The sequence below is a fragment of the Podarcis cretensis genome, assembly GCF_951804945.1.
Source record: "Podarcis cretensis genome assembly, chromosome: 2".
Lineage (NCBI taxonomy): Eukaryota > Metazoa > Chordata > Lepidosauria > Squamata > Lacertidae > Podarcis > Podarcis cretensis.
Window position 1 is genome coordinate 57,784,281 of NC_137171.1, and position 26,434 is coordinate 57,810,714.

The window sequence follows — 26,434 nt, forward strand, 5'->3', positions numbered from 1 at the left end:
AAGTTTCATGAGCTTTTCCAGTATAATTGTGCCTAACAGCAGTAAGTTTCACAGTATTTGATAATGCCCTTTGATTCCAGTTCTCTTTCTGCAGGGTCGTTGCTCCTATAGAAATTGATGCTCTCAAACAAAATTGTAAAAGTGCATGCTGTACTCTAATCACTTGCTTTTGTTCTTTCCCCATTTATCTTTGTTAGTCTAATTTCTGTGTGGTGTGTCTCTGTGGGGAATTTTAGCTGTTTTTCATTATCTTTCATTCAATATTTTTTTAAAAAAAACCAAACTGAGTGAGTTATTTTTACTTCTCAGTGACCCTGAACCAACAGACAATGTATACAACTGGGTCACACAACTTGTAGGCTGTGGAGGCAAAGATCTGCAACTGCAAGTCATTCTGTAGCCTACAGTGAGAAGATCCTAATTGTCAAAAATAGCTCTCCAGTTGGGGTGGAGCTACTGCGCTAATTTCCCTGGAGCTGCATCACTGTTGCTTACTGGGAGGAATGAGGCAACAGGGAGGTTGGCACAGTGCCAACACACTGGCAGGTGTGCCAGTCGCTCTGCCAGTGTGTTCGCACCACACTGACCTCCGTGCCACTTCAGCAGTGACCCACCTGCCAGGAAGCCAGCATAGCAGCTCTGCCCCATCTGGTGAGTTCTGCTAACTCTGCTAATGAAATTCAGTCATAAGAGCATGGGCCCTGTTAGACTCAGCCAAAGGCCCACCTTGTACATGCATCCAGTGCTAGCCAGCCAGTTATTTATTGATAGTCACAAGCAGGGCACAATGGCAAAAGCCTTCCTTTACTGTTGTTCTCTTTCAGAAGCTTGCATTTGGTTGTATTCAGAAGCTGGTGGTTCCATACAGCTGTTTAGTTAGTTAATTTCTATTCCATTCTCCCTCCCAAAGAGCTTGGGGTAGCAACAAAGCAGCACAACAATACAATTAAAATGCTCCACACATTTAAAACATTTAAAACCAGCCACATATTCCCATAGCAAATAATTTAAAGGTTGCCAGGAACAGTGATCACAGCTAATAACCACTGAGAGGCATATCCACTATGAATCTGTCTAATTCCTTTTTACTAGCAATTGAAACCAATGGCCCTCACCACATCTCATGGCAGTAAAACTAATTATGTATTATGTGACAAAGTACTTTTCTTTCTTTTATCCATCTTGAATCTACTGCCCATCAATTACACTGGTTGACTTCAAGATCTAATGTGTTGTGTGTGAGAGAGAGAAATTCTATAGCCACTTTTTCAATATCATACATAATTTCATGTTCCTTTATCATGTCTCCCCTTAGTCATCATTTTTTCTTCTTCTAAAATAAAAAAGTTCCAAAGTCAAGGAGATGGCTAGGCTCAAATCTTTCTCCCTGAGCTTATTTTCTATGTACAATGAATGTTTTTCTATAAAAGAGTGTGTGTTACTTATTTTGAATTCTTATATGCATGCTGCTTTACATCCCTGAGAGGTTCTCAAAGTGGCCTAAATAATATTCTGAAAAATAAAATTACATTCAAATCTAGTACTGCCAGGGTGGGAATCCTGTGGGTCTCTGTATGCTGTTGGTTATAACTTCCATCTTCCTTTGGCCATGCTCTCTGGTGCTGATGGGAGATGGAGTCTGACAACTTGCGGAGGGACACAGTACAGACCCAGAAAGTACATTGTGTCCATATGGAACCAGGAGTATCCAGACAGTTGTGTTTTTTTTGTTTTTGCTTTGCTTTGGACCTCATTCTTCCCTGGTGCCCTGCTGGGCAGAGGTTCCCTTGAAAATTCATTGAGGCAAGGGAGTGGGACTGAGCAGCTGAATCTCTCCCCACTCCAGTAAAAACACCCTTCCCTTGCTGGAAGAGTTGTCATATCAGGGCACAATTCTAATTCCCCGTTTCCACTGATGGGGATTTGCAGATTGGCAGGACCACTACCAAATCCACAGCCCTGCTTCTCATAGCAGCCGTGGCAGAAGTAAGGGACAGGATAGTTGGGACCAAACTGAGTCCATCGCTGTCCCACAACAACACTGAGCCTGGCTCAGGATTCAACAGATCCTGGGGCATCCCATCTCCACTATCCACCTTCAGAAAGCTCAATTTGGGGGCCTTTCACTGCTTGCCAATGGTAGGCAGTCTACCAACTGCATTCCTGCCCATGGCCCACCCATTTGTTCTGCAAGCAGAAATAGGAGGGCCATACCAATGGAATGACAGTGACAATGGTAGACAGGAGGCTGACTCAACCAGGAGAGTTGGGTGAAGAGACACATTTGCCTCATTCAACCCCTCACCCAGCCAGTGTAAGGGGGGGGGGGTTAGATTGTTCTGCCCATCTCCAAGTCTTGACACAATTTCTGCTGGTGAAAACTAGGCCTGAAACAAACTGTACAACTGCAAACTGCATATCCTTTCCCAAAAACCTCCACACATAATATTTTGAGCATCCAACCTAAGAAAGAGTTCTTGTAACTTTGAAAGTTCTCTGCCCCACAACTGGTCCCAGTAAAGGCATTATTTGACTGACCCAGTCAATACAAATAGCTGGTTCTACAAGTATGACTGATGTCAAGCAGAATTTTATATGTGACTCTATATGTTTCACATATAAGATAATGTTTGATGTGAAAAATGATAGGAAACAAAGCAGGCAAACTTGTGCTGGACAGGGAATGCTCATAGAAAAGTAAAGGTAAGGTAAAAGTAAAGGACCCCTGGATGGTTAAGTCCAGTCAAAAGTGACTATGGGGTGTGTCACTCATTTCACTTCAGGCCGAGGGAACTTGTGTTTGTCCACAGACAGCTTTCTGGGTCATGTGGCCAGTATGACTAAACCGCTTCTGGTGCAGCAGAGCACCGTGATGGAAGCCAGAGCACATGGAAACACCATTTACCTTCCGCTACAGTGGTACCTATTTATCTACTTGCAATGGTGTGCTTTCGAACTGCTAGGTTGGCAGAAGCTGGGAGAGAGTAACTGGAGCTCACCCCATCATGCGTATTCAAAGTGGCTGCTTCCAAACCCCACCTCCACATGGCTTGCTGTGGGAATGTTTTGATCAGCTTCCCATGTGGACTGGCAGGAAGTAAGTGGCAGCTCCCATGCAGCACCCCTTGCACAAGAGCGTTTGAAAAAGTCCTGTGACACAACTCATGGAAAAGAGCTATCCCAGCCACTGGGCAAAGTGAGCCAGTTTGTTCAGGCAGCACATCACAGAATCAGCTTGTTGCATGCTGTGCAAAATGTTAAGGCCATCAGAGGATACAGGCAAAGGAAGCAGTGGTTGCTATGGCCACTGTGACAGCCTTTGTTTTTGTATAAATTTGTTTGTTTGTTTGTTTGTTTGTTATTAATATTATATTGATGTGCCCACTTTTCAGCTTACTTCGTTTTTTTCACTGTCTGCCTACCTCTTTCTTTTCCTTCTTGCTTCTGATTTCTCCCTCTGCCATTTCATCTTCCTTTTACCTTTTCCACTATTCTTCTGCCTTCCCCTCCATCCTTTTGGCTTCCCTTCCTTGTCCTTTTCATTCTCCTCCTTTCCTCCTTCCCCTTCCCTTCCAGTCCAAACTCCTAGGGCTTCTCTCCCCTAAGTATAGCAAGGGGTTTCTGTGTGTTTGTGTGTGCTGAGAAAGATGGGCAGGCTAAGGGGCAGGCAGGAGGGAAAAGGATATACAGAAAAATCCTTTGTTGGACTACTCAGAAGTAGACCCCACTGAGTTAAATAGGACTTACTCCCAGGTAAGTATGCATAGGATTTAAGCCTTAGAAAGGAAAGGTGTGAGGGTGGGTAGATGAAACAGGAGTTTAATTAGCAACAATACTTTTTAAAATGTTGATCCTGGGGCTTTGCCTCAGGCAGCACAAGGTAATCGAGGTAATACATATGTTAACATTGATCATGGATTTCCATGAAATCCACCCCAAGCTGTTCTGCATTTGATGCCATGTTAAATTTAATCGTGACCCTCTGTATAATTTGGACAATGCACCACGGCATTTGCAGCTCCTTATCATGAAGCAGTCCTTAATGTAATGCAGGAACAGCTCCATGGTGAGGATAGGAAATAGAACCAAGTGTGCTGTATGCTGAGACAGTTGAAAGAATGGAGGCTCTGTCCTTGTTTTTTTACCAGGGTTCTGTGCAGCTCCCTGAAGAACGCTGTAGGTTGCTGTGCAAAGGGTAGAGCTGGCCAGGATGTTGGATTGTAATGAAGGCATAGTAGCTACAGTGGTACCTCGGGTTAAGTACTTACTGTAATTCGTTCTGGAGGTCCGTTCTTAACCTGAAACTTTTCTTAACCTGAAGCACCACTTTAGCTAATGCGGCCTCCTGCTGCTGCTGCGCCGCTGGAGCCCGATTTCTGTTCTCATCCTGAAACAAACTACCGTACTTAACCTGAAGCACTATTTCTGGGATAGCGGAGTCTGTAACCTGGAGCGTATGTAGCCTGAAGCGTATGTAACCTGAGGTACCACTGTATTTAATTCACTATGCATGAACACAACAGTTATGGGAGGTTGCCTGTGGATTTACTAGTATCAGACAGAGAAGGTCTACAAGGCTGGTGTTACTTTGCCTAAATCATCTAATCACTTTGTATTTGCATACTTTTTTCTTTTCTTTTCTTTTCTTTTCTTTTAAAAAAATGCATTTTCTTCTTCTTACATCTCTCTGTTTAGTGCTATATAAATTAATACCAGAAGCAAGGGCTAATAAAAGAGATATTCTCCTGTTGTTCCCACCAAACTCTGTATTGGCATTTGAGGAAGGCAATTCTGCCATTTCACAAAGTGAGCCCAATTCCACCTCTTTTCCTTAAGTGTCCTATAGGCAATCCAAAATATCCAGATAATTAGAATCATGAGCAAATGGGATATATTAACTTCAGCTAATGGGGGTGGGGGCAGATGTTACATTTCATAAAACCAATCTATAATCAGATAATTGCATTTCTAATTAACCGTAACATCTTCTCCAGGAGGCATAGAACTTGTTTCAAAGGAAACTAAATGGTGTCCAATAAGTTATGTTGCTCTCCTTTTTCTGTCTCTAAGCAGAGGAAAAGCCATGAGACTTCATGCTTCTCCATGAATTGCTAGGATGACGTGAACCACAATTTTCGGCATGATTTAGTTGGACACGACTAAACAACAAATTTGTTTTTTTAAAAATAGTATTTCAATATATGTTTTATTAAATGGGAATGCACATTTTAATGTAAAACTAAGAGGACAGTTTGACTTTCTATGGTAACTAGAGTTAATTTTTAAAGGGCAAAGTCAAACCTCTTAAGGACATAATTTCAATTATAGTATGTGAAGGGAGAAAGAAAGTAGGAGAAAGGAACAAAAGTTTTTTCCCGATCAAATATTGGTTAATGCTCTGGTTGGCCACTATGAGAACAGGATGCTTGTCCAGATAGGCCTTTGGTTTGATCCAGCAGGGTTTTTCTGATGTTATTATCATCTACCTCGGCTAAAGCAACTGTCTCTTCTCTGGTCATTATCGTTGGTCCATTCTACATCTATTTAGAATTGCTCTGCTCAAAACATTCATCCTCACATCATGCAAATCTGAGCATGTATTCCACCAGTTCCTCCACTGTATTCAATTCAAATCCTGAATCCAAATAATCAAATCAGGAATCGGAAACCTCACATAGACTTACGAAAATGACCACCTTTTTTTTTTTTTTTTACATAGGTCCTCAAGAGGAGATTGACTCATAGATATATAAAATAGTTTTAAAAACAAACATGCCTGCCAGCATCTACTAGAAACAATTCCTACATGAAGAAACTGAATATGTGTAATGCAGCAGCAAACTCCATTTTGCTAAGCATGTAACCCACAGGAACCACGAGTCAATCCCAACTAGTTCTGAGGACGATCTACACATGCCTGCAAACACATTTGTCACATTCACACTTCACGTGCACAACATACAAAAGGTAGATAACCTAATTTTAGAAGCAGCCACAAATCTGGGTCAGGTCTCACAGAAAGAAAGAAAAAACACTGGTGAGCACATTAACAAACACATAAGAATGAGTTTTCCCAATATCTGACTTTTCTAGGAAGTAACAAAATTCAAGCTGGAATTTGCTTGCAACAGAAAACTATAAGAAGGGATGTGTATCAAACTGCTTTTTTTGTAAAAAAAAATGCTCACAAGATTGCAATGGTCTCTCTTGACATTTACATCCAGTGCAATCCTAAGCATGTCTTCTCAAAAGTAAGCCCCACTGAGTGTAACAGGGTTTATGCCCAAGTTAAAGTGTATAGGATTGTACCCTTAATGGATTTACTCCATGTTACTCCAGGATGGAAATCTCACATATGAACTTCTTAACACTGGTCATTCTCCTTTTTGGAGAGGGTACTATATACCTGTCAAAAGAGCAACAAACAATTCACCAACAATTTGCAAATATGCTGCTGATGCCCTTGTATTTAAAGTGTGTGGCTGGAATACAAAGAAGAACCAAACCACACAGATTTCTCTAGTGTGCAGCATTGTTTTGTGTTTTTCACAGAATACAGACACTTCCCTGGGTTCACACCACTACATCTGTCTATGGTTTCTGATAAAACTATCCTCAATTATTTCCGATAAAACTTCCCACAAGTTCCCACTCCACCATCAAGCCCAAAAACATGCAGAAAAGTATTATAAAAACCGAGATGGTGAGCCCCAGCTTTGGCGTCACTCATTAGGTGCCTCTGGCACACTATCAATGTTCTTGACCTCTAGTTATGTGCAAAGGGCATGAGATTTGTCACTTGGATATTGAATAACTATGTCAGAAAAGGAATTCAATTTGTAGGGGTGTCAGTCAGATCATGTTCCATAGGGAATTTCATCTGCACTGAAGAAGTGCAAAAGGCCCACAAAGAGACCCCCATCTGCTTAATCTTACACAAATGGTCATAGATTGTAGTCTGGTTTATACATGCACTAAGAAAACAAAACAGGCATTCTACACCCAACATTAAGAACTTTTCAATCTAATCTCTTTCAGTGGGAGGGAAGAGATACTAATTCATTTAATAATGCTTTTAAAAAGTGCTTAATGTTTGTTAGATCATGTCTTGTATGACAAATCGTTCAACTGGCAAATGCCATTTCCTGTAAAAATATGTTTTGGAGGGCTTTTTAAAAAAGGTGATGGAGCATGCTGCTGAATTGATTTTAAGCTTCTTGGTGCTAGTAAGACACAACCTCTGCCTAAAGACAGTTTGGATATTTCAATGATGGGGTATCAGCAGTGCTTTCCCCCCCTAAAAATGTTTAGGATTACTCTCGTTTTCCTACTCATATTGAAATACTGCCCCTCAATGAGGGGTATGCGTACTCCTGTGTCCCCCCAGAAAAAAAGCATACCCTTCAAGTGTCCCTATTTTTTAATGTTTTATTATGTTTTTATATGTGCTGGAAGCTACCCAGAGTGCTGGGGCAACCCAATAAGATGTGTGGGGTATAAACAGTAAAATTATCATAATGGAATGGAACGTCCCTATTTTCATTGGAGAAATGTTGGAAGGTATGCATAAGTGGGCTATCTAATATCACCTTGTAAGTTTCACAGCAGGCCACGATCCCCTGACCTGCAACTATGTTGCCTAGCCACAAAGCAAGCCATTCTTCTACTCTTATCATTACTTGTGAAGTGCATATAATAAAGTATTTGCTTTTTTATTTTTAAAAGAAAAACATTTTAGTGAATATTGTTACTTTTGCCACTGAGGCTTAGTGTGGTAAGACTCAAGTATACACTTCCAGAGTTAACACTAAATACATTACTTCTGGTAAATGAGGCACTCTAGCTGCTAGAGAGCCGTGGAAATTTGAGTCCTGGGCTTTTTATACTCGTCTACCCATGTAATAAGGGACGCGGGTGGCACTGTGGGTTAAACCACAGAGCCTAGGGCTTGCCAATCAGAAGATTGGCGGTTCAAATCCCTGCAATGGGGTGAGCTCCTGTTGATCGGTCCCTGCTCCTGCCAACCTAGCAGTTCGAAAGAACATCAAAGTGCAAGTAGATAAATGGGACCGCTCCGGCGGGAAGGTAAACGGCGTTTCTGTGCACTGCTCTGGTTCGCCAGAAGTGGCTTAGTCATGCTGGCCACATGACCCAGAAGCTGTATGCCAGCTCCCTCGGCCAATAAAGCGAGATGAGCACCGCAACCCCAGAGTCGGTCACGACTGGAACTAATGGTCAGGGGTCCCTTTACCTTTTACCCATGTACTATCTGAAACCAAACAAGAGCACGGATTGCTAGATGTGAATATTTTTTCCAACCCTCCAACCCCACTACTGAGACTGCAGCTCTTATCATCTCTGGCCATTGGCCATGCTAGCTGGAAATTGGCCATGATGGAAATTGGAATGCAACACCATGTGATGAATCACAGGTTCCCGGTCCCTGGTTTAATCTAAAGAAATTTCCTTTCCTTAGATGGCTAGAAAGCAATACAGATAAATCACAGAGGATGTAAGTCTCTGGAGGAAGAAAATTCCTTCTGGCAGAGATCTGTTCTTGTTATCCTCAGTTGCTCTCATTGATTCTAGTTGGACGAAGGGCTTGTTCCTAGTCAAATTCAAGTTGGCGCAAAGAACTAATAGAACGTGAATCTGTCCTGTCTATTCATAATTACAGGTGTCTGTAGCTTTGGGCTGAAGAAGCACATCTGGCCACCATAATAAAGAAGAATGGTAAAGAATAAGCATATACAAGTACACTGAGATGTCACAACAAGAGCCCTATTTATGCTTTCTGTTCACCAGAACCATGCCAAAAGGGCATGTCTCTCAGCAATGATTGCTGGCATGCTAAAAGTATAAATGAGGGTGGGAACTGCACACAGTAAAAAAAATATAATTTTTTAAAAAAGCCATTTTAAAGAATATGGCTGACCCTTAGAGGGTTTCTTACTGTGTCCTGCTTCTCATGTAAGTCAGCTCTTAGTGTGACTGTATAAGGACTTATATCATCTTATTTTCCTTTTGCTATGAACACCTTTCCTTGAAAAATGTTTGTAGAGTTCAAAAGCTTGCAACATTATTGGGGGGGGGGAGAGAGATACATTTACATATTCTCTACCTTTAGGGACAACACAATTATACTTCTCTGATCTATGCAGAAAAATATCCTAACAGTACTTGGCACCGACCACCACTTTTTCCAGCTATTAAGCACAAATTATATTTTCATCCAACTATTTTATTTTTAAGTTTCATAGATTAACAAAACAGCAAATGATTGCTTAATTGGAAACTTGCTTGATAATGTAATATGCTTAATATACTGTATATGTAAATAGCTCAGTTATCTACTAGTCCATAGATCAATTCCTTTTTAATAATGGTTGTGGACTTGTCTATTTGATGTAATCCTTTGCATTTGCATTTTCTATAGAATTGAACATAGTGCATCATCTGACAAGGGAAAGTAGGTGACATGTATTCTCCAGATTTGCTTTATCATACAGAAAGTCCTACCTTTGAAGAAGCAGTCTTTGCTGTGAATAATGTAGATTTTCTTCCTTTGCAAGCAGGATGCTCGATGAAGTTCACAGTGATTCTCATAGAATTTGCCATCAGATCCACACACCGGCATATAACTGGGCTTGCAGTCATCTATGCATCTACATTCGGGCTTATCCGTCTCCTTGTTCACAACGCACTTGCTTCCCCGGCCACAGTACTTCTTTTCACATGATGCATGGAGGCCATCTTGCCCATAAAGCACTGGAAAAGGAGAACAGCGGGGTGGGAGGAAAGAAAAGTTTCAGTGTTAACAACTCCAAGCTGAGTAACAAGGGAACACTTCTTTTGCTGCAACATACTTTAATAGCCAAAATACTTTTCCAAAGCAGTGTCGGACAGATATCACAGAGACTGTGTCACCATTTTCACCCACTGTGCTCCACATATTCACTGAGGACATGATGGAAAGCTTCATTCATTGGCACCACCCCAATGCCAACCTGCCCAACAGTCCCAACCTATGACCGACATGGGTTCAGTGAAGATCTGATCAGATAGCCTATGTGCTGACAGAGAACATGTGGAGGGCAATGTGTGAAAAGAGCCTCTTGCATGCAGCCTGCCAAGTCTTTGGTTAGTGCCTATACATTATTTACTTGATAATTTTAAAAGTTAAATTCATTAGCCATATGCATAGACCACCTCTCTGGTAGATCTCTTTGCTAGACAGCTCTTTGACTTAGAAGTTAGGTTCCACTTTCGTCTCTTGAACTATTCTGGGCCAAGACTCACCGTTAACAGTGACAGACAAGCAACCTGGCTCCTTTGTCATTCCCCCATCAGCATGCTTAATAGTTCTTCAGCATTTCAGTCATTAAAACATTTCTGACATTTAAAGGCTGCAATGTCAGCATATTTACAAGGGATTCAATTTCACTGAGTGGTATCTAACTACCGTGTCCCATCAGTGTAAGGATTTCTGCCTCTGCAATAGGACTCCCTCCCCCTTCCACTGTGCACCCCAAATCTGCTCCAGAGGGTTGGGAGAACCCCTAGAACAGATGTAGGGGGGCAGGAGGAAAAGAGGAGAATGTTCTGTTGTGCATGCAGAAATCCTTGCACTGATAGAATGAGAGTGCTATGTTGGATTCCTCCTGTTGAACCTACCCCAGGACTTCTGAAGAAACATGTGCATGATCATGTTGCGCGTCTTTTTGAAAAGACACAGAATTGTGTTTGTACTTAATACATTGAGCTGGTCTAGAGGCTGCAAACTGATGCAAAACACTGAGACTAGGCTGCTGATGAGGACAGATTATTGCTCAAATGTTTGTGCTGGCTGCCCATATGCTACCAGGTCAGCCTCAATGTTCCTGTGTAAAATTATAAGGTCATTAATCTCAAGAACCACCTGAGTTCTTCAGGGCATTCACTGTACTGTATTGGACCTCCCATTGCTAGTATAAGTAGCTTATATCCACCAGGAACTGTGTGTTCAGTATTGTGGACCCAATTTTATGGAACTCTTTCCCACTCGAGGTCAGAAGGGCCTCCCTGTTGAACATCTGGCATCTACTGAAGGCTTTATTCCTTCCCTTGAGCATTTTAACTGATTTCTGATTTTATATTTTAAACTGATTTTTTATATTTACTGTATTGAATTACTTGTACACCCCTTAGAGACTATTGGGTGGAATTCAACATAATGCTAGGTAGGGTATGTACGTAGAGAATGAGATTTGCTTGCAAAACCATACTTCCACCCAGCACTCCAGAACAGATTTAAGGGGTATAGGAAGGATGAGAGGGACAGAAGTCCTATTGTCTGAGTGGGCAATGCATTCTACGCATGCCAGCAACTGAGCTGAATCCCACCGCTGTAATTAAGTGGTAGATAAATTGTTGAAATAAATAATGAATAAACAGGTGGCTAAGCCATGTGACAAACTAAAGCCTCAGTGATTAAATAATTACAACATAGCAACCTCGTGATTTCAATAAAGTTGTGTCTGTATACTCAGCAATATGCTTGATATCAATAGGAAACTTTTGTTCGTAAAGTGAAAAGATTATTGTGTTCTGAACAACATAAAACTGGTGTCACAAAACCAGACAAGATCACATTGGGTTCTTTGAGGCAGGCTACCCAATGAAGTGCCCCCCAAATGTTGTTGGACCACAACTCCCATCAGGCCCACCAGCATGGCTGATAAGGGATGATGGGAATTGTAGTCCAACAACATCTGGAGGGCACTGCATTGGCTACACCTGCTTTAATGTAATGAAGACTAATTAGGAGGCATTCAACTGACAATGGGCACACTCTATCGTTGGATGAGTTTCCAAGGATGAAAATTTAGGTTGGATACACATAGCAGTTTGAAGACATTTGACTGTGACATGAGAGCCATACATACATATTGTTTATTTTGGCATTCTCTTGTTACTGTTCAAATGGTTTCTGAAGCACTTCTAACATTCACAAAACTTGTTTGACTAGAGATTAAGGCTGAACAAAATAAGCTGTATGCAGACAGCACTAATTGGCTCTATCATATCACCTTAAGAGTTTGGGAAAAGATTGCCTCCAACCTTTTTTGTCCAGGAGATATTGACCAGGTTTAGACATGTTGACATGTATATCATGCAGGTTCTCATGTTCATATTTATACCAGGGTTTATACACAGGTTCATATTTATGTCATTTGATTCCTGTATCTTTCAGGTAGTGCCACAAAAAGATTGGATGACACTGAAATCCTAACCCAAAAAAATTGTTAGTCTCTAATAATGTGGGACCTGATGTTTCAGAGAGCAGAAGGCTTACAGCTATTAGTAGAAATGGATACAGAAAAGGATTTCCCAATGAAGGTACTGTTCAAAAATTAATAACTAGCATTTTACTCAATTATCCAAGTTTTTCGAAATTAGAAGATTACTGTGCAACGTTAATTGTAATAAGCATAATGTAGAGCATTACAAAAGCATGTTGCAAAAGGACTAATCAAAACAGAAAGGTTAGTTTGCAATTTACTGCAAGCTTTAATCCTTCTGTTGTTACTGCATTATCATCTTTTCCACCATTATAATGTAGTGCAAAAATGCTTCCATGCCGAAGGTTGGGGGCTCCAAAGCCCCTGCCGCCTGAAGTGAGTTATAATATGGAAATGCAACATCAGTCAACAGCTTTATATGTAAAAAATGAAAACAAAATCCCACGTTTCCTCCAGCTGTAGTTAAAGCTTAATTTTCAACACTGTAGATTCAAAAGCAAGGAATCTGTTATTGGAGGATTAACTTCTCTACTCAATAGCTTATTAAAATTCCCACCAACCTTGGCAGGCTGAGAAATATTGACATTTTTTCTTGAATCATAATAAACTAGAAGGTCAAAGTGTCTCCAAGTGGCATAAAAATTACAGTCCCTAAGTGGCATATCTGAATATCTTTTATTCACTTTACTAATTGTTCAGCATGCCCCTGCAACAATATCCATGGGACTGCTAATACTGTAACCTGTGTGTGGCTTGAATTCAAAGGTCATTTACAATTACAGTGTATACTGTACATTTGTCAGAACACATTGTCCCAGTGCTAAAGCACAAAAGCCCTGCAGAAAAAAATCAGCACAGCTAACAGTCATATAAAGGGCTCTATTTTAAAAGAGAACTGTGGGCACTCAAACTTGATTTTGGTTGGGTTGTAGACTTGGGACATTCTGTCCATGGCAGCCTCACACTCTGATTAAAAAAAAAAAATCCAAAAAAGCTCCCAGGACATATTTGGACCCTCACTCCCTTCCTTCCTCTTCTCTCTGATAACTGTACCCTCTGCTTCCCTGGATTTCATTTACCTGCACTATTCCATAAAGTGTACTTGATGGTGCTACATCATCATTGGTGATGATAATGAGGATGATGATAGAAGCAAACTCCTAACATGATTCATCACATGTTGGCATGACCAAGAAGCAGAACCCAGAAGGAAGCTATGCTGTTAGGAACAACGTTGACTCTCAGTGGTTTGTGCTATCAGGAAGCAGGCTAAGCCACTACCCAAATAGTGGCTCAAGTGCATGCAGTCTTTACTTGCCCTACCCCATGAGTGAATGACTGTTATTCACCCCAACTGGGAAACTCAAGCTAAACTAAAGCACTGCATTAGGAAAACTACTGTGGTAAGGACAAAGGTTCCTTTCACCTGATTGACATGGAGGCGGCCCTCACGTAGGAAGGATGAGCAGAGCCACACCACTGCCCCTGATGTCATGCGCCTCCATCTGACCCTATTTACTCATGACCACATATTGAGCATGGATGTCTGAGGAGATGCTGTGCCCTGTAATTCCAGTTCCTGATGAAGGCTATGCCTGTAGTGGGCCATTTGGCACATAATATGTGCACAGTAGGGACGCAGGTGGCGCTGTGGGTTAAAGCCTCAGCGCCTAGGGCTTGCCGATCGAAAGGTCGGTGGTTCGAATCCCTGCGGCGGGGTGCGCTCCCGCTGCTCGGTCCCAGCGCCTGCCAACCTAGCAGTTCGAAAGCACCTCCGGGTGCAAGTAGATAAATAGGGACCGCTTACCAGCGGGAAGGTAAACGGCGTTTCCGTGTGCGGCTCTGGCTCGCCAGAGCAGCGATGTCACGCTGCCCACGTGACCCGGAAGTGTCTCCGGACAGCGCTGGCCCCTGGCCTCTTAAGTGAGATGGGCGCACAACCCCAGAGTCTGTCAAGACTGGCCCGTACGGGCAGGGGTACCTTTACCTTTACCTTTATGTGCACAGTGGGGTCATGTGGCCTCAGGGACAGGGCAAGCAGCACAACTCCACTGTCTCTTTCCATGTACAGACTTCACAAGTACAGTGGTAACTCAGGTTAAGAACTTAATTCGTTCTGGAGGTCCTTTTTTAACCTGAAACTGTTCTTAACCTGAAGCACCACTTTAGCTAATGGGGCCTCCTGCTGCCACCACGCCGCCGGAGCACGATTTCTGTTCTCATCCTGAAGCAAAGTTCTTAACCTGAAGCACTATTTCTGGGTTAGCAGAGTCTGTAACCTGAAGCATCTGTAACCTGAGGTACCACTGTAATGTGTGAATGGAGTTGGAGCTCTGCATCTCTCTGCACACCCCTCACCTACTGAACTAGTGAACTAACCGCTAGGTAACAAAATGGCATTGTATCCAGATAGAGAGATGCTAATTTTCAGCCTGGTAAGGACTAGCAATTTGCAGAACGCGGCAATGCTCACTTGAGAATAAAAATCAATAGAGGGGCATGCTTTGCTGAGGAGGGGTGGATTGTGGGGTTTATATCCACACAGTAAAAATTGCAAATATCAAAATCTGACCTTGGAATTCAACATGTAAGCACTTAAGTCTGAGTTCCTGCTGCATAAGGAACAGCTAGCCCCAATGCTCAGCGGCATTATTCAACCCATGTTTCCCTGAGCTCTTTGGCAAGGACATGCTAGAGAGGATTATTAGACTTTGGCAAATTAATATTTGTATAGTCCTTTGAAGAGCTAAAGCACCACACAAGAATTATCAGTCAGTGTTCAGTTCAGGCAAGAGAAACAATAGACAGGCTTCAGCTGCGAATGAGTCAATACGAGAAAAGCCCCAAGGCATTTCCCATTTAGAAACACAGCTCTCTCTTCCCATTAATATAATTTGATATTTTTACTAATACACGGGATGTCACTGAATGCTATTCAAAGTTACAGAAAAGGATTCCTCACAGTGGCAAATAGCAGCCGCAGTCGGTTTGGCACAAAGCCATGCCTGCTGTCCATTTAGGATCCAGTTGTGTAATTACTTGGGACTTGCTGCAGTGTTAATTATCTGGAATGTTTGGTTGTAGGAATATAAAGAATTGTGCCAATGAGTAACTCTTTGCAGGGGCTAAGCCTTATTTATCTGCGCCAGTGGGCAGGTTCACAATGGGGCCTCTAAATAAAGCAATAAACCAAATCTGTTGTAGTGCTAGTCTGATAGTATTTTAGCACAAGCTTTGGTTATGTACATTTGGCAAAGGCTAAGCTCCAAGTTCCTCAGCCTAGTGAAAGGCATCAAACCATCTATTTGTAACAGAGTGCTTATGATTAAGAAGGCTGTCACTGAGAGGGCATCTAGAGGCACTGTTGTTCTTCACCAAATCCATTTAATTTGTGCCCTGGTGATTTAAAATAATGCTTCTAATGCTGCAATTCTATGTACACTTAAGGGGATTTAGTCAGTCGCAAGCCACACATAGGAAACGCTGTCAAACATAGTGGGATTTGCTTCTGAATAAATAGTCCTAGGACTGAGCTCTTAGAGGCAAACTAGACAGCATTAATTGGGCAAATGGAACGCAATTATCACATACTGTTTGTTATGTAAAGAGCAGCTGCAGGCAAGCTGGAGCAATGTCCTGGTCCTGGTTTTGGCCCTGGGGGGATGGGGGGGGGGGGAGAGAGAAATCAGTTCTCCACAGTTGCTATTTGCATTTCTCGGGAAGCCTCCACAAAGGCAACTTTGGACATGAATCTTCTGCAGGTACGTTAGCAGAGAAAGAAAGAGTTAACTTCCCTGCCCCACAGTCCTGAGAGGCTTCCCAGTGGCTGTTAGATCCCGGATTACCCAGGGTTCCAGGATCTGGGTGGCCTGTGCATGAAGTGGTAAATGTGTGAAGGATTTCCCACCTTTGACAGCCATTGTAGTGAATGGACTGGAGAGGTAGCTCTGGGCGGACCTGTCCCCCATGGGCTCAGGGCTAAAACCATGGACCAGAAGCTCCCCCTTTATACTCACTTTCCCTCTCTCTTTGAACAATATTATCTAGGGGCTATAGAATATCACAGGGATGGGGGACCTGTCCCCTTCTATGTTGGACTTCCATCAGGCCCAGCCAGCATGATCAGTAGGGTCAGGGAGGGTGGAACTTCATTGAGCAACAGCATCTTGTTTCCCTCACCCCAGCCTGAACCATGCATTGCTCCTCCAATCAAAGCTGCCTTCCTGGTATGCTACTTGATATTTGCTCCTCTTCTCTTCTCATCTGATCCCATCCTCTCCTGCAAGCCTACTCAGGCTCAGCAGCATGCATCAACTCCCATGATCCTTATCCAGTGTTCATGCCATGGGTGAAATTGTAAAACAGACAATAGCTGAGGTAGAGTAGAGGAGAATGGGAAAATAGCGCATAGCGTGTTGCCTACAAGCTGGCTTTGTTTTGAGCTGTTCTTTAGCCAAATAGGTTCCCCCCTTCTTTTCAAATAAAGGATCCACACAAATAAGCTATTTTGGAGCGAAATACTGCTTTGCATTCCCAACATGGCAAACCACACTACAAAGAACAGCCTCATAAGAGGACTTCTCAAAAGCACTCTTAATTAACACACAGGTGAGTAATAGCTTCTGACTAAACATTTGACCTCGGTCATCTGGTACATTAAGCAAAGTAACTCCAAAGGCATGCTCTTTCATGTGATTGCTATTTACAACAATGCCTGTCTGTTAAAAGCATATGGCTGTCCAAAGAAGACTTGACTGCCTAAAAAGAAATTTCTAAGGCTCATCAGCCAAGGCGAACTGAAGGATCTCTCAGGTCACTTCTCAGCTTCTGAGACGACGACCAAATTCAGGATGTAGTTCACTAATTAAACAAGCCGCTCATCAACATTTCTCTCGTGTTATTAAAGCTGAATGAATTCCCCACTCTGGCAAGGAGTATAAAAAACAGTAATGGAAAAGGTAATCAAGTGAAACTACTAGCTAACTGCTTGGAGGATTTATGAGCCCACTATGCTGCATAAAAAAGATATAATTCGTTTAATTTATTAGTCATAAAGAAAGTAATTTACTTTGGTTAAAAACTGATCATCTTACAAAACAAGCCACTTTTGACACTAATTAAATTTACCAAATATGGCCGAAGACTGGAGGTACTATATTATATTAACATTAGTGTGACAGGAGAAGAAGTCTATTTGTGTCCCTTGTGAACTGCTCCTGGTGATCACATGAATTCAGGTTAGAAATAAGTGATGTATAGACATTAGTAGGAAGAAGTCTGTGAAGCTATGGTTTTCCTTGATATTAAATTCAATGGACATGATCTAGCCAAAGCTACACCATACTTAGCTCTGGTAGATTTCAATTGGTCAGCTAAGTGCACATTCCTGTTTCCCCACTGAAATCAATGAGATTTCAAAGTGCTTAACTTTGGCTTTTGATCATGCACATCTCATCAGTATCCTTTAATACACAAAACACAGTACACTGCTAAACTCAATTTCCAATATTTTCAAAGATTTTATGTTTTTTATAACCGTACTATGGTATACATTGTCACCTCTCTTAAAAAATTACATTCTCTACTGCAGATTCATTGCAAAATTTTTGATTGGCTGAACTTCCAGTAAGTTTAATGGGAGTTAAACCTCCTGCAGAATTTACTAGCAGGTTTTGTTTTTAAATGCATCTCCAGGATCATGAGAACTATAAATTTCCTTTTAAAGACACAGATAGCTCAGATAGCTGAGCTTAGGAATGTGAATTCTGCATCAGACGTCTTACCGAGTACAGAACCTTTCATGTGCAGAATCATAGGACACTAACAGTTCAGATTATAATGGTTAGGGTACGTTCTGCAGTTTCTCTAGCTGTGAGTGTCTCTAGCTGTATATTCAGTAAATATGCAGGTTACAATCCATTCCCATAAAATATATATGAATGCTATGGCACTGATTTCAGTGTTTTATGGCTTGCATAGATCACATCTAGGCCATCAAAATGCTATCAAGCATGAATTACACATTAATTACCTGTGAAGAATAGTAAGTAAATTTAAATATCCTGCGTGCCCCCATCGTATTGAGCAAGTATAATTTACTTTGCTTGTAAAGATAATAAACTAGCAGATCTGATAAGGGAGCTTCCTCCTTCCCTTAGCAATGCATATTTATGATCTATTCCTCAGGTAAATTTATACTTTGAAGCAATATAAATTTAGTCATATGCTAATTCAGCTCCGTTGCTCTTCAGCTAGCAAACCAAAGTATGCATTTTTGTCACTGCAATATGACGGGTTTGGCATAATTTCTAAGGGGTGCTTAAGTCCGACTCAGCAGGCAAACGGTGCTGATTTCTCATATTTGTTGTACATGAGAGCGAGGATTTGGAGATGGTTTCTCCCCCGCCCTCTTTTTCTTGCAACAAGAATCCCTTGTTTAGAAGAAAAATTTCTTTCTGCTTTATATTGCATAAGCTTACAAGTTTGCCTCTGCATAAACATCTTGGAAAGACTAATGTGTTCTTTTAAAACAACAACAACAACAAAACAACAACAACAACAACAACAACAACAACAACAAACCAAGTGCAGCCCACTCTTTTAGCTGATGAAGTCTGGAGGTCATGCACATTTTTCAGGCACATTATCTAAAGAGGACATAGAGGAGGACACCAACTGTCAGAATTCCACTGGAAAGAGATAACAGGAGGCTCAGAGGAGAATGACAGAGTGTTATTGGCCCCATATTAATTTTAGGACACTCTGGGAATTGGAATAGGAGGACAGCATGCCTGATTTATAACCAGGGAATACAGCTTGAAAAGCTGAGTGAGATTAAGCTAGAAATATTTTAGTCATAGTGCAGAAGTTTATGCATAAAAATCTGCTAAGCAGATACATTCACCTACGATGGGCTAACATAACAGATTGTCTAGATCAGTGGTTCCAAAACATTTCCCCTGACAGACCACTCAAAAATTGCCGAAGGTCTGGCAGGCCACGTAAGGATTTTCTTTTGCCTGTTGTAGCAAATGTAATGCACAGTGCTGGATGCAGAATTATTTTTAATTGTATTTTTAGTGCTTCTTTTTATTTCCTATGTTTTGTATTTTGTTGTAGCACAATTTGAATTCTATAGAATTCTAATACAATAAAATACAATGTTAAGGAATAAAAGCAATTAAAAATTAATATGACTATTTAATGTTATCAGTGTGCCGTCTGCCATCTTTAATCACAAATCTGTAGATATGTCGTGGACCACCTGAATGATGCTCATGGACCACTGGTGGTCCAGAGACCATAGTTGGGGAATTGAGGTTGGAGTGAAAGGAAGGTAGAATGAATGATTGACAGGCAGACAAAGCTTATGTGAGGGAGAGCAGAACTGGATAATGTCATAGTGGTAACACAGATAAGACAATGACATTAATTCACATGATATTCATGGAAGAGAAAGGCTGTCAGTGGCTACTAAAATCTAAAATCTTATTGTTTTAATTTTTTAGTTGTTTTTAATGTTTTAAATATGTTTTTTATTTGATATTTTATTGTTCCTTTTCTTGGATGTGTGCTTCCTCAGGCTCCCTTAGAGGATAGAAATTTAAGAAATAAATAAGTAGATAAAGGCAGAGCTACAACTACCTTCTCATGTGAATACTGAGGTGATATAACAAAGATTGTCATCTTTGGGAAGGACACTCTCTCTAAGAACTTAATTTTAATGCTAGGCACCTAAATTTAAAGCTTAGTTGACCACCCAATGAGCCCATTAAGTAATCTAATGTCTGTATATTTTTCTTAGTTAGGCCTTGTCAGGACATTGGAGGACGTTGCAAGAAATAAAGAAAAGCCCAGTTATCTGTGCTTTAGGGTATGGATCACAGTGAAGTTGGGAATTGAGCGATTAGAGCTAAAGATCTCTAAATGCTTCTAAAAGCATGATATGAAATCCCTGTAGGCAATTGCTCAAAGCTGGGCTTGTTGAATCTCATTTCTTTCATTACCTCTTTCCTGCAGCCCCAGGCTTTGCCTCTTAATCCCAAGGCCATCCTTCTTTCTCTCTTCTTCTTCTGTTGCCTTTTACCCTTTGACCACTGCAGTGAATGCTTACACTCTGAGGCCTATTCTAAAAGATGAGTGAGATCAATAGTTCAGTGTCACGCACCCATTGCACAGTGAGATTCCTTTAGCAAAGACCGCGCACAAAATTTGTGGTGCAATGATGAAATAAATGTCCAAATAACATATCAGTTATCATGGCCATTCTTTAAACGCTGAGTCCAGTGGAGATAGTCAGATGTCATCTGAGATATCTCAATTTTTAAAAATCTATTTCTCTTATTAATGTCTGCATCTACTTCCTAACCTTGAAAGTTAACTACTGCAAGATAGATATATGTAACACCCACTTACATTGTAGCCTTAACACCCACTTACATTGCAGCCTTAACTCCCCACCGCCGCTGCCCCCGCAAACACAATATTTTTGAGAGATCAATGATTCCTCCATTTCTTTTATATTTCTCAAAGGGAATTTTGTCTCTCTCAATTTTTTCTGAACTTGTGGAATGTGGTTACTGAAGACTGTGAGGTGGATTGCCTAGGGTCTGGACCAGGGGTAGGCAACCTAAGGCCCGGGGGCTGGATGCGGCCCAATCGTCTTCTTAATCCGGCCTGCGGACAGTCCGGGAATGAGCACGTTTTTACATGAGTAGAATGTGTGCTTTTATTTAAAATGCACCTCTGGGTTATTTGTGGGGCATAGGAATTCATTCATTATTATTTTTTCAAAATATAGTCCAGCCCACCACATGGTCTGAGGGACGGTGGACCGGCCCACGGCTGAAAAAGGGTGCTGGCCCCTGGTATGGACATTAGTCAAACATTACATAGGAACTCTACACAAATTATGAATGCTGTGCAGGAACTCTCTAAGGCAAGAGTCTTTAAGGCAACCCCAAAACACACCCCTCTTTGTTTAATTGGGACTGAACCATCATTACTTCCCTGAACATGATAACACAGGAAAACTGCATAAACTATTATATAGAAGCAGTGTACAGTGGTACCTCGGGTTACATATGCTTCAGGTTACATACGCTTCAGGTTACATACGCTTCAGGTTACATACGCTTCAGGTTACAGACTCCGCTAACCTAGAAATAGTGCTTCAGGTTAAGAACTTTGCTTCAGGATGAGAACAGAAATTGTGCTCCGGCGGTGCGGCGGCAGCAGGAGGCCCCGTTAGCTAAAGTGGTGCTTCAGGTTAAGAACAGTTTCAGGTTAAGAACAGACCTCCAGAACGAATTAAGTACTTAACCCAAGGTACCACTGTACTTGTATGCTTCAGTCCCAACTAGCCACAACAACTAGGGTTGAGGGAGGCTCATGTGATTCACTACGTCTCTCAAAATCTGGGTGTGTGGACCAGGTAAACTGCAAAGTGGTTCCTTTTCCTGCTTATGTGTCCCAAAGCCCTGAAAGTCTCAGAAATTGAGGGCAAGTCTAGGAATCCCCTACCCTGCTGCCTCTGGCTCAGCACCCAGAAGCCCAATGGCTTCCCATAGTGACCCATGCAGAGCTTGTCTGAGGTCTGGGGCAGGAGTCTTGTTAGAATAAGTTTATAAACTCAAACAAAAAGGCAGTCCCCAGCCAACTTAGCCCTCCAAGGACTGGACATGATGCCATGAAATGGCAGGACAGCAGGGATGAGGAAGAGGATAGCGGTGAGGGGTGTAGCCATGACTGGGGCACACCGGGGCAAGCTGGGGGTGGAGGAGGAGAGGTTGGTGTAGAAAATACTCACAGCGTGTCGGAGGATGGTGAGGGGATGGGGTTCACTGCACAGGAACCAGAGCAGCAGGACCCATCTCCAGAGCCAGAGGGGTCCCTGTCCATGAACACGGCAGGTTCTGAGGCATAGGGAGAAGAAAGCAGGGTACTCTAGGAAGCTGAGGCAGTCAAGGCCCACAGCGCTGCTCTCTAGCTGGCCAGGTGGGGCTCGCTAGCTCTGAGGGGAGGTGTGTGATTCCTTAGCTGGAGTAGACTTGGAACAGGTGAGGCTTACATGTCTCATCAAGCCCAGATGCTGCAATCAGCATGCGAGATATTGAGGCATCTAATCATAAGCCTGCATTTTTATCAAAGCTTATATTTTTGATTAAGGCCTGTATATTAAGATGAGCTTAAAGATTTTCAAATGTTCATGCCAGGCAGAAGACCAGCTGCCTAAGAACCTTGGCAAAATGTTTATTCTCCTGGACAAGGGGGCCCCCTGATTTATAGCAGAAAACAATTCTCAAAGTCAAAGGGAATTACAGGCTGACAGCCAAGGTTACACTGACCCTACATATTACAGAAGATAAAAAAGCAGAGAAAAACATAATTAAGAGTGGGTAAATAGTAAAATAAAACCATGTGCCTCCCATTAAACTTGAGCCATATTTTCCTAAGGTTGAAAGGTCAAGAGCAGTGAAAAAGGCAACTGGCTTGGCTGGAGAAAGGGAGTGTAAAGAGAAGAAGAGGTTTTCTTTCTATTTTATTTTGAGGCTGTAAAATGTTCCTTCCTTTTTTACTTTGAAAAGGTTTATTCTTCTAAAAAGCTATCTATGTTATGTATTAAATATATTGGCTTAAATGTAATTATGCAAAGGAATTAGAAGCTAAGAAATGTTAAATCCTTATGCTAGATTCTTATTTCATATAGTTGGAAGAGATCACAGGGGCCATCAGCCACCAGCCCAGCCCCCCTGCCAAGCAGGAAACATCATTAGAGCACACATATGGTTATCAGGCCTTTGTTTAAAAGACCTCCAAGAGAAGGAGATCTTTCAATGATGATGTGAACTCAAGATCCTTGACATCTGTTTAAGATAAAAATTTAAGATTAAACCATTTGTTTTGGAGGGCAATAGGGCGAGGTGAGCTGGTAATTAAGGTTCCTTGTTGAGACACATGTAAGATATATTACTACTTATTTGTCATTTATAGATAGAAGAATATATAGCTTTTTGTTTCCCATAAAAGGGTAAGAGGAAATGGGTGTATCTTTTGTGATTGGTTCTAGCAAACATCCAATAGGAATTTCAACCAGGCTGATTGGACAGAGGCAGCCACAGGAGGAGCAAGGGGGCTGGGTTAAGGAAATATAAGTGCTGGCCAGAATGGCAGGAGGCCAGGCCAGAGCTTGGTAACCATATATCACTGTGCCTCATATTTATTTGTCTGACAAATAAATTATTATTTTAATTTCTCTATTGCTGCGTTGAATATTTCATTCCAGCTAAGCGTTAACCACAAGCAGGGTGCTACAATATAAAAGGGAAGCAGAGCTGAGGTGCTGTGTCTGCTCAACTTCCCGGGAGCTCTTTGGGACTGTGTTTGTGTACAACTGACCTTCAGGTGCTCTGAGCTCTGGATTGGCTGCAGAGGCAGGAACTGGGCCTGACTGGACTGTGGGCCTGTGTGCTAGTATCTGCCTTGGGATTGTGTACCCCAGCGGGACTTGCACATCTACTGAACTATCATGGCTCCCTACCTCGGGTTGCCATGTGTCCTCTTTTTTGCTCTTCTAAATATGGTAACCCTAACTAAGCGCCATTTAACCCAGCTACTAGGCAAAGTAGGCAAATAAAAAACTCCTCTTCTCATGTTCGGTCTGATCAATAGACAATTCTTACCTGACCCCCTCAGTGACCAGATAACTTGCTTTGAAGCACAGGGAGCTTGAGGTGGATGCTGAAACCAGGATTTAAGAAGCAGGTGAAGGTATTTCTAAGCCCTTTCTGGCTCTGTCCCACTCCAACAGCATGTGGATGCAACATCTTTTCTGTGGTGCCCCCCCATTTGCGGAATGCTCTCCGCAGGGAGGCTCACCTGACATCTTCATTACATATCTTTAGGCACCAGGCAAAAACTTTCCAATTCTCCCAGGCCTTTGGCTAATTAAACTACCGGTATCTATGGCATTTTAAACTTTTGGGGTATTGTTTTGTTTGTTATTATGTTATGCATCTTTGTGTTTTTATACTGTAAACCACCCTATGGATGAAGGGCAGCGTATTAATTTAATAAATAATAATGTGTATTCAGTCCCTTGAGAACAATGTGCTTTCCAGGCAGTGGATGATTGTTCAAACTACAGTGGTACCTCAGGTTACACAAGCTTCCGGTTACAGACTCCGCTAACCCAGAAATAGTGCTTCAGGATGAGAACAGAAATCGTGCTCCGGCGGCACGGCAGCAACAGGAGGCCCCATTAGCTAAAGTGGTGCTTCAGGTTAAGAACAGTTTCAGGTTAAGAACGGACCTCCGGAACGAATTAAGTACTTAACCCGAGGTACCACTGTATTATCACATTTAGAGTGAATGGTATGGCTATCTTCACCCTGTCATACCCAAATGGGATGGAAAACTGGAACAGTTTTTTTCTGCCAAACAAGCAAAGTGCATAAATAAGCATAGATCATAGCCATGGTCAGAATAATGTAAATAGAGTTTAGGCCCTCTCTCTTCCAGATAGTTTTTCCTAGCCTAGGTAAAATTATTGCTGAGCAAATAAAAACAAAAGCTTCCTAAAACTGAAGACTTCAAAGCTGATTCCTGCTTTTGTAAATGCTTTTTCAAATTCACTGTAGGGATTGTGCTAAGACATTGTGCTGAATCACCAGCACCATTCAGACTGCTATAAACATGGGAGCCAGGGGAGCAGTTACATCACTGAAGAAGCCCAGCATAATACTCTAGATGTGAGTGCTACATCACGTTCTAATATATGTTGCCACCTACAAAGATTATCTGGCTTTTATTGAATTTATAATTCATGAATGCTCTTTTGACCTTTCTTTCTTCCTTCCTTTGTTTCTCCTCTCTGAACCACACATTGCATTTACCAAAGAAATACTACACAAAATGGCCTCTCCATGGCAAGTGATTCCAATATCAGCATTGAGGACTAGAATGATATACAACATGGATCGCTGCTTTAATAGCACGAGTCTCTGCATTCCTGCCAGTGACCACCAGGAAAGTAGAGCCTTTGTTTGGAAAGATACATCATGCCTCAGAATATCAGTTGATAGTGAACAAATACCATCTGCCATGGCACAAAGTTGCATGTGGGGTGGCATTGTGTACCACCCTGAGAGACACATGGCATGAGTGCCAGATGTAATGCATGGAAAAAAGAGCATGTCTTATGGCACTGTGTAAGTTCTGCTCCCTTCTCAGTCTATTTATTCTGCTTCTCACTTGCCCTAAAAGGTGACAAAATAGACAAGACTGGTAGTCTCTGAGTGGGATTTTTTTTTAATGAGTGGACCTGTGTGGTTTTGAAACAGTATCCTCTCCCCCCACCCCCCTCAACTATTTCATAATCCACACATAGTGTCAGTTTAAATACATGGTCATGATCGGCAGTGAAATGAAGTGAAATAAAGTAGAGAGGTACCCTGATACAAATTTATAGTGATTGAGGATCACATAAATCACCCCTCTTGATTACAGAACCTGTGAAGTAGGGAAAGGATCTTCACTTTGGCTTGTGGATTGTGCCCACAGAACAGGAACACATAAAAAGACCTGCTCCAAGTTGTTGTGGAATGTGCTACTGATATTTTTGGAACCTGAAGGATAAATTCTCCTGGGGTGGATCTACACAGAGGGGGGAAACCGGCTATAAACAAGTCAGAGATTAGATCATTATAACAAAAAGGGGGGAAACCCTATGGAAAATAGTGTATAAAATTTTCCTGCTTTCTGGCGCCATCTGGTGTTGCATGTTTATACTGCATCCAAATCGTTGTGTCTTTACTAATGTAGCTGAGTTCCAAGTCTCTCAAGTAATGTGATCCTGATCTGTATATGTTAGTACCACCTCAAACTTGGCCTGGTGGCAGGTTGGCTGCCAGTGCTAATCCCACAAGCAGCGTGTTTTTATGCTAGCAGTAAATTTACTGCCACAAGCAACCTAGCCACAATGCAATGTATAGTGTTAAGCATTTAAAGTTAGATGGTAGGCATTTAAAGTTAGCTGTTATGTGACAAAAGAGGGGAGGGGAGGGGAGGGGAGGGGAGAGATGGAAGAGGGTCGAGTAACAAGGGCTCATATCTCTCAAAGAACATGGAACAGGGGCCTGGGCTTCACCTCCCTC

General features: G+C 41.9%; 1 protein-coding gene across 3 annotated transcripts in view; it reads right to left on the reverse strand.

Moving 5' to 3' along the window:
• The window catches only part of FSTL4 (follistatin like 4), a 353,517-nt gene that overhangs the window by 222,572 nt on the left and 104,511 nt on the right, over positions 1-26,434 (reverse strand). For all 3 annotated transcript variants that reach the window (XM_079968105.1, XM_079968104.1, XM_079968103.1), the window contains exon 4: positions 9,520-9,768. In XM_079968105.1, the coding sequence (XP_079824231.1) occupies positions 9,520-9,768 (249 nt within the window). The remainder of the gene's footprint in view (positions 1-9,519; positions 9,769-26,434) is intronic.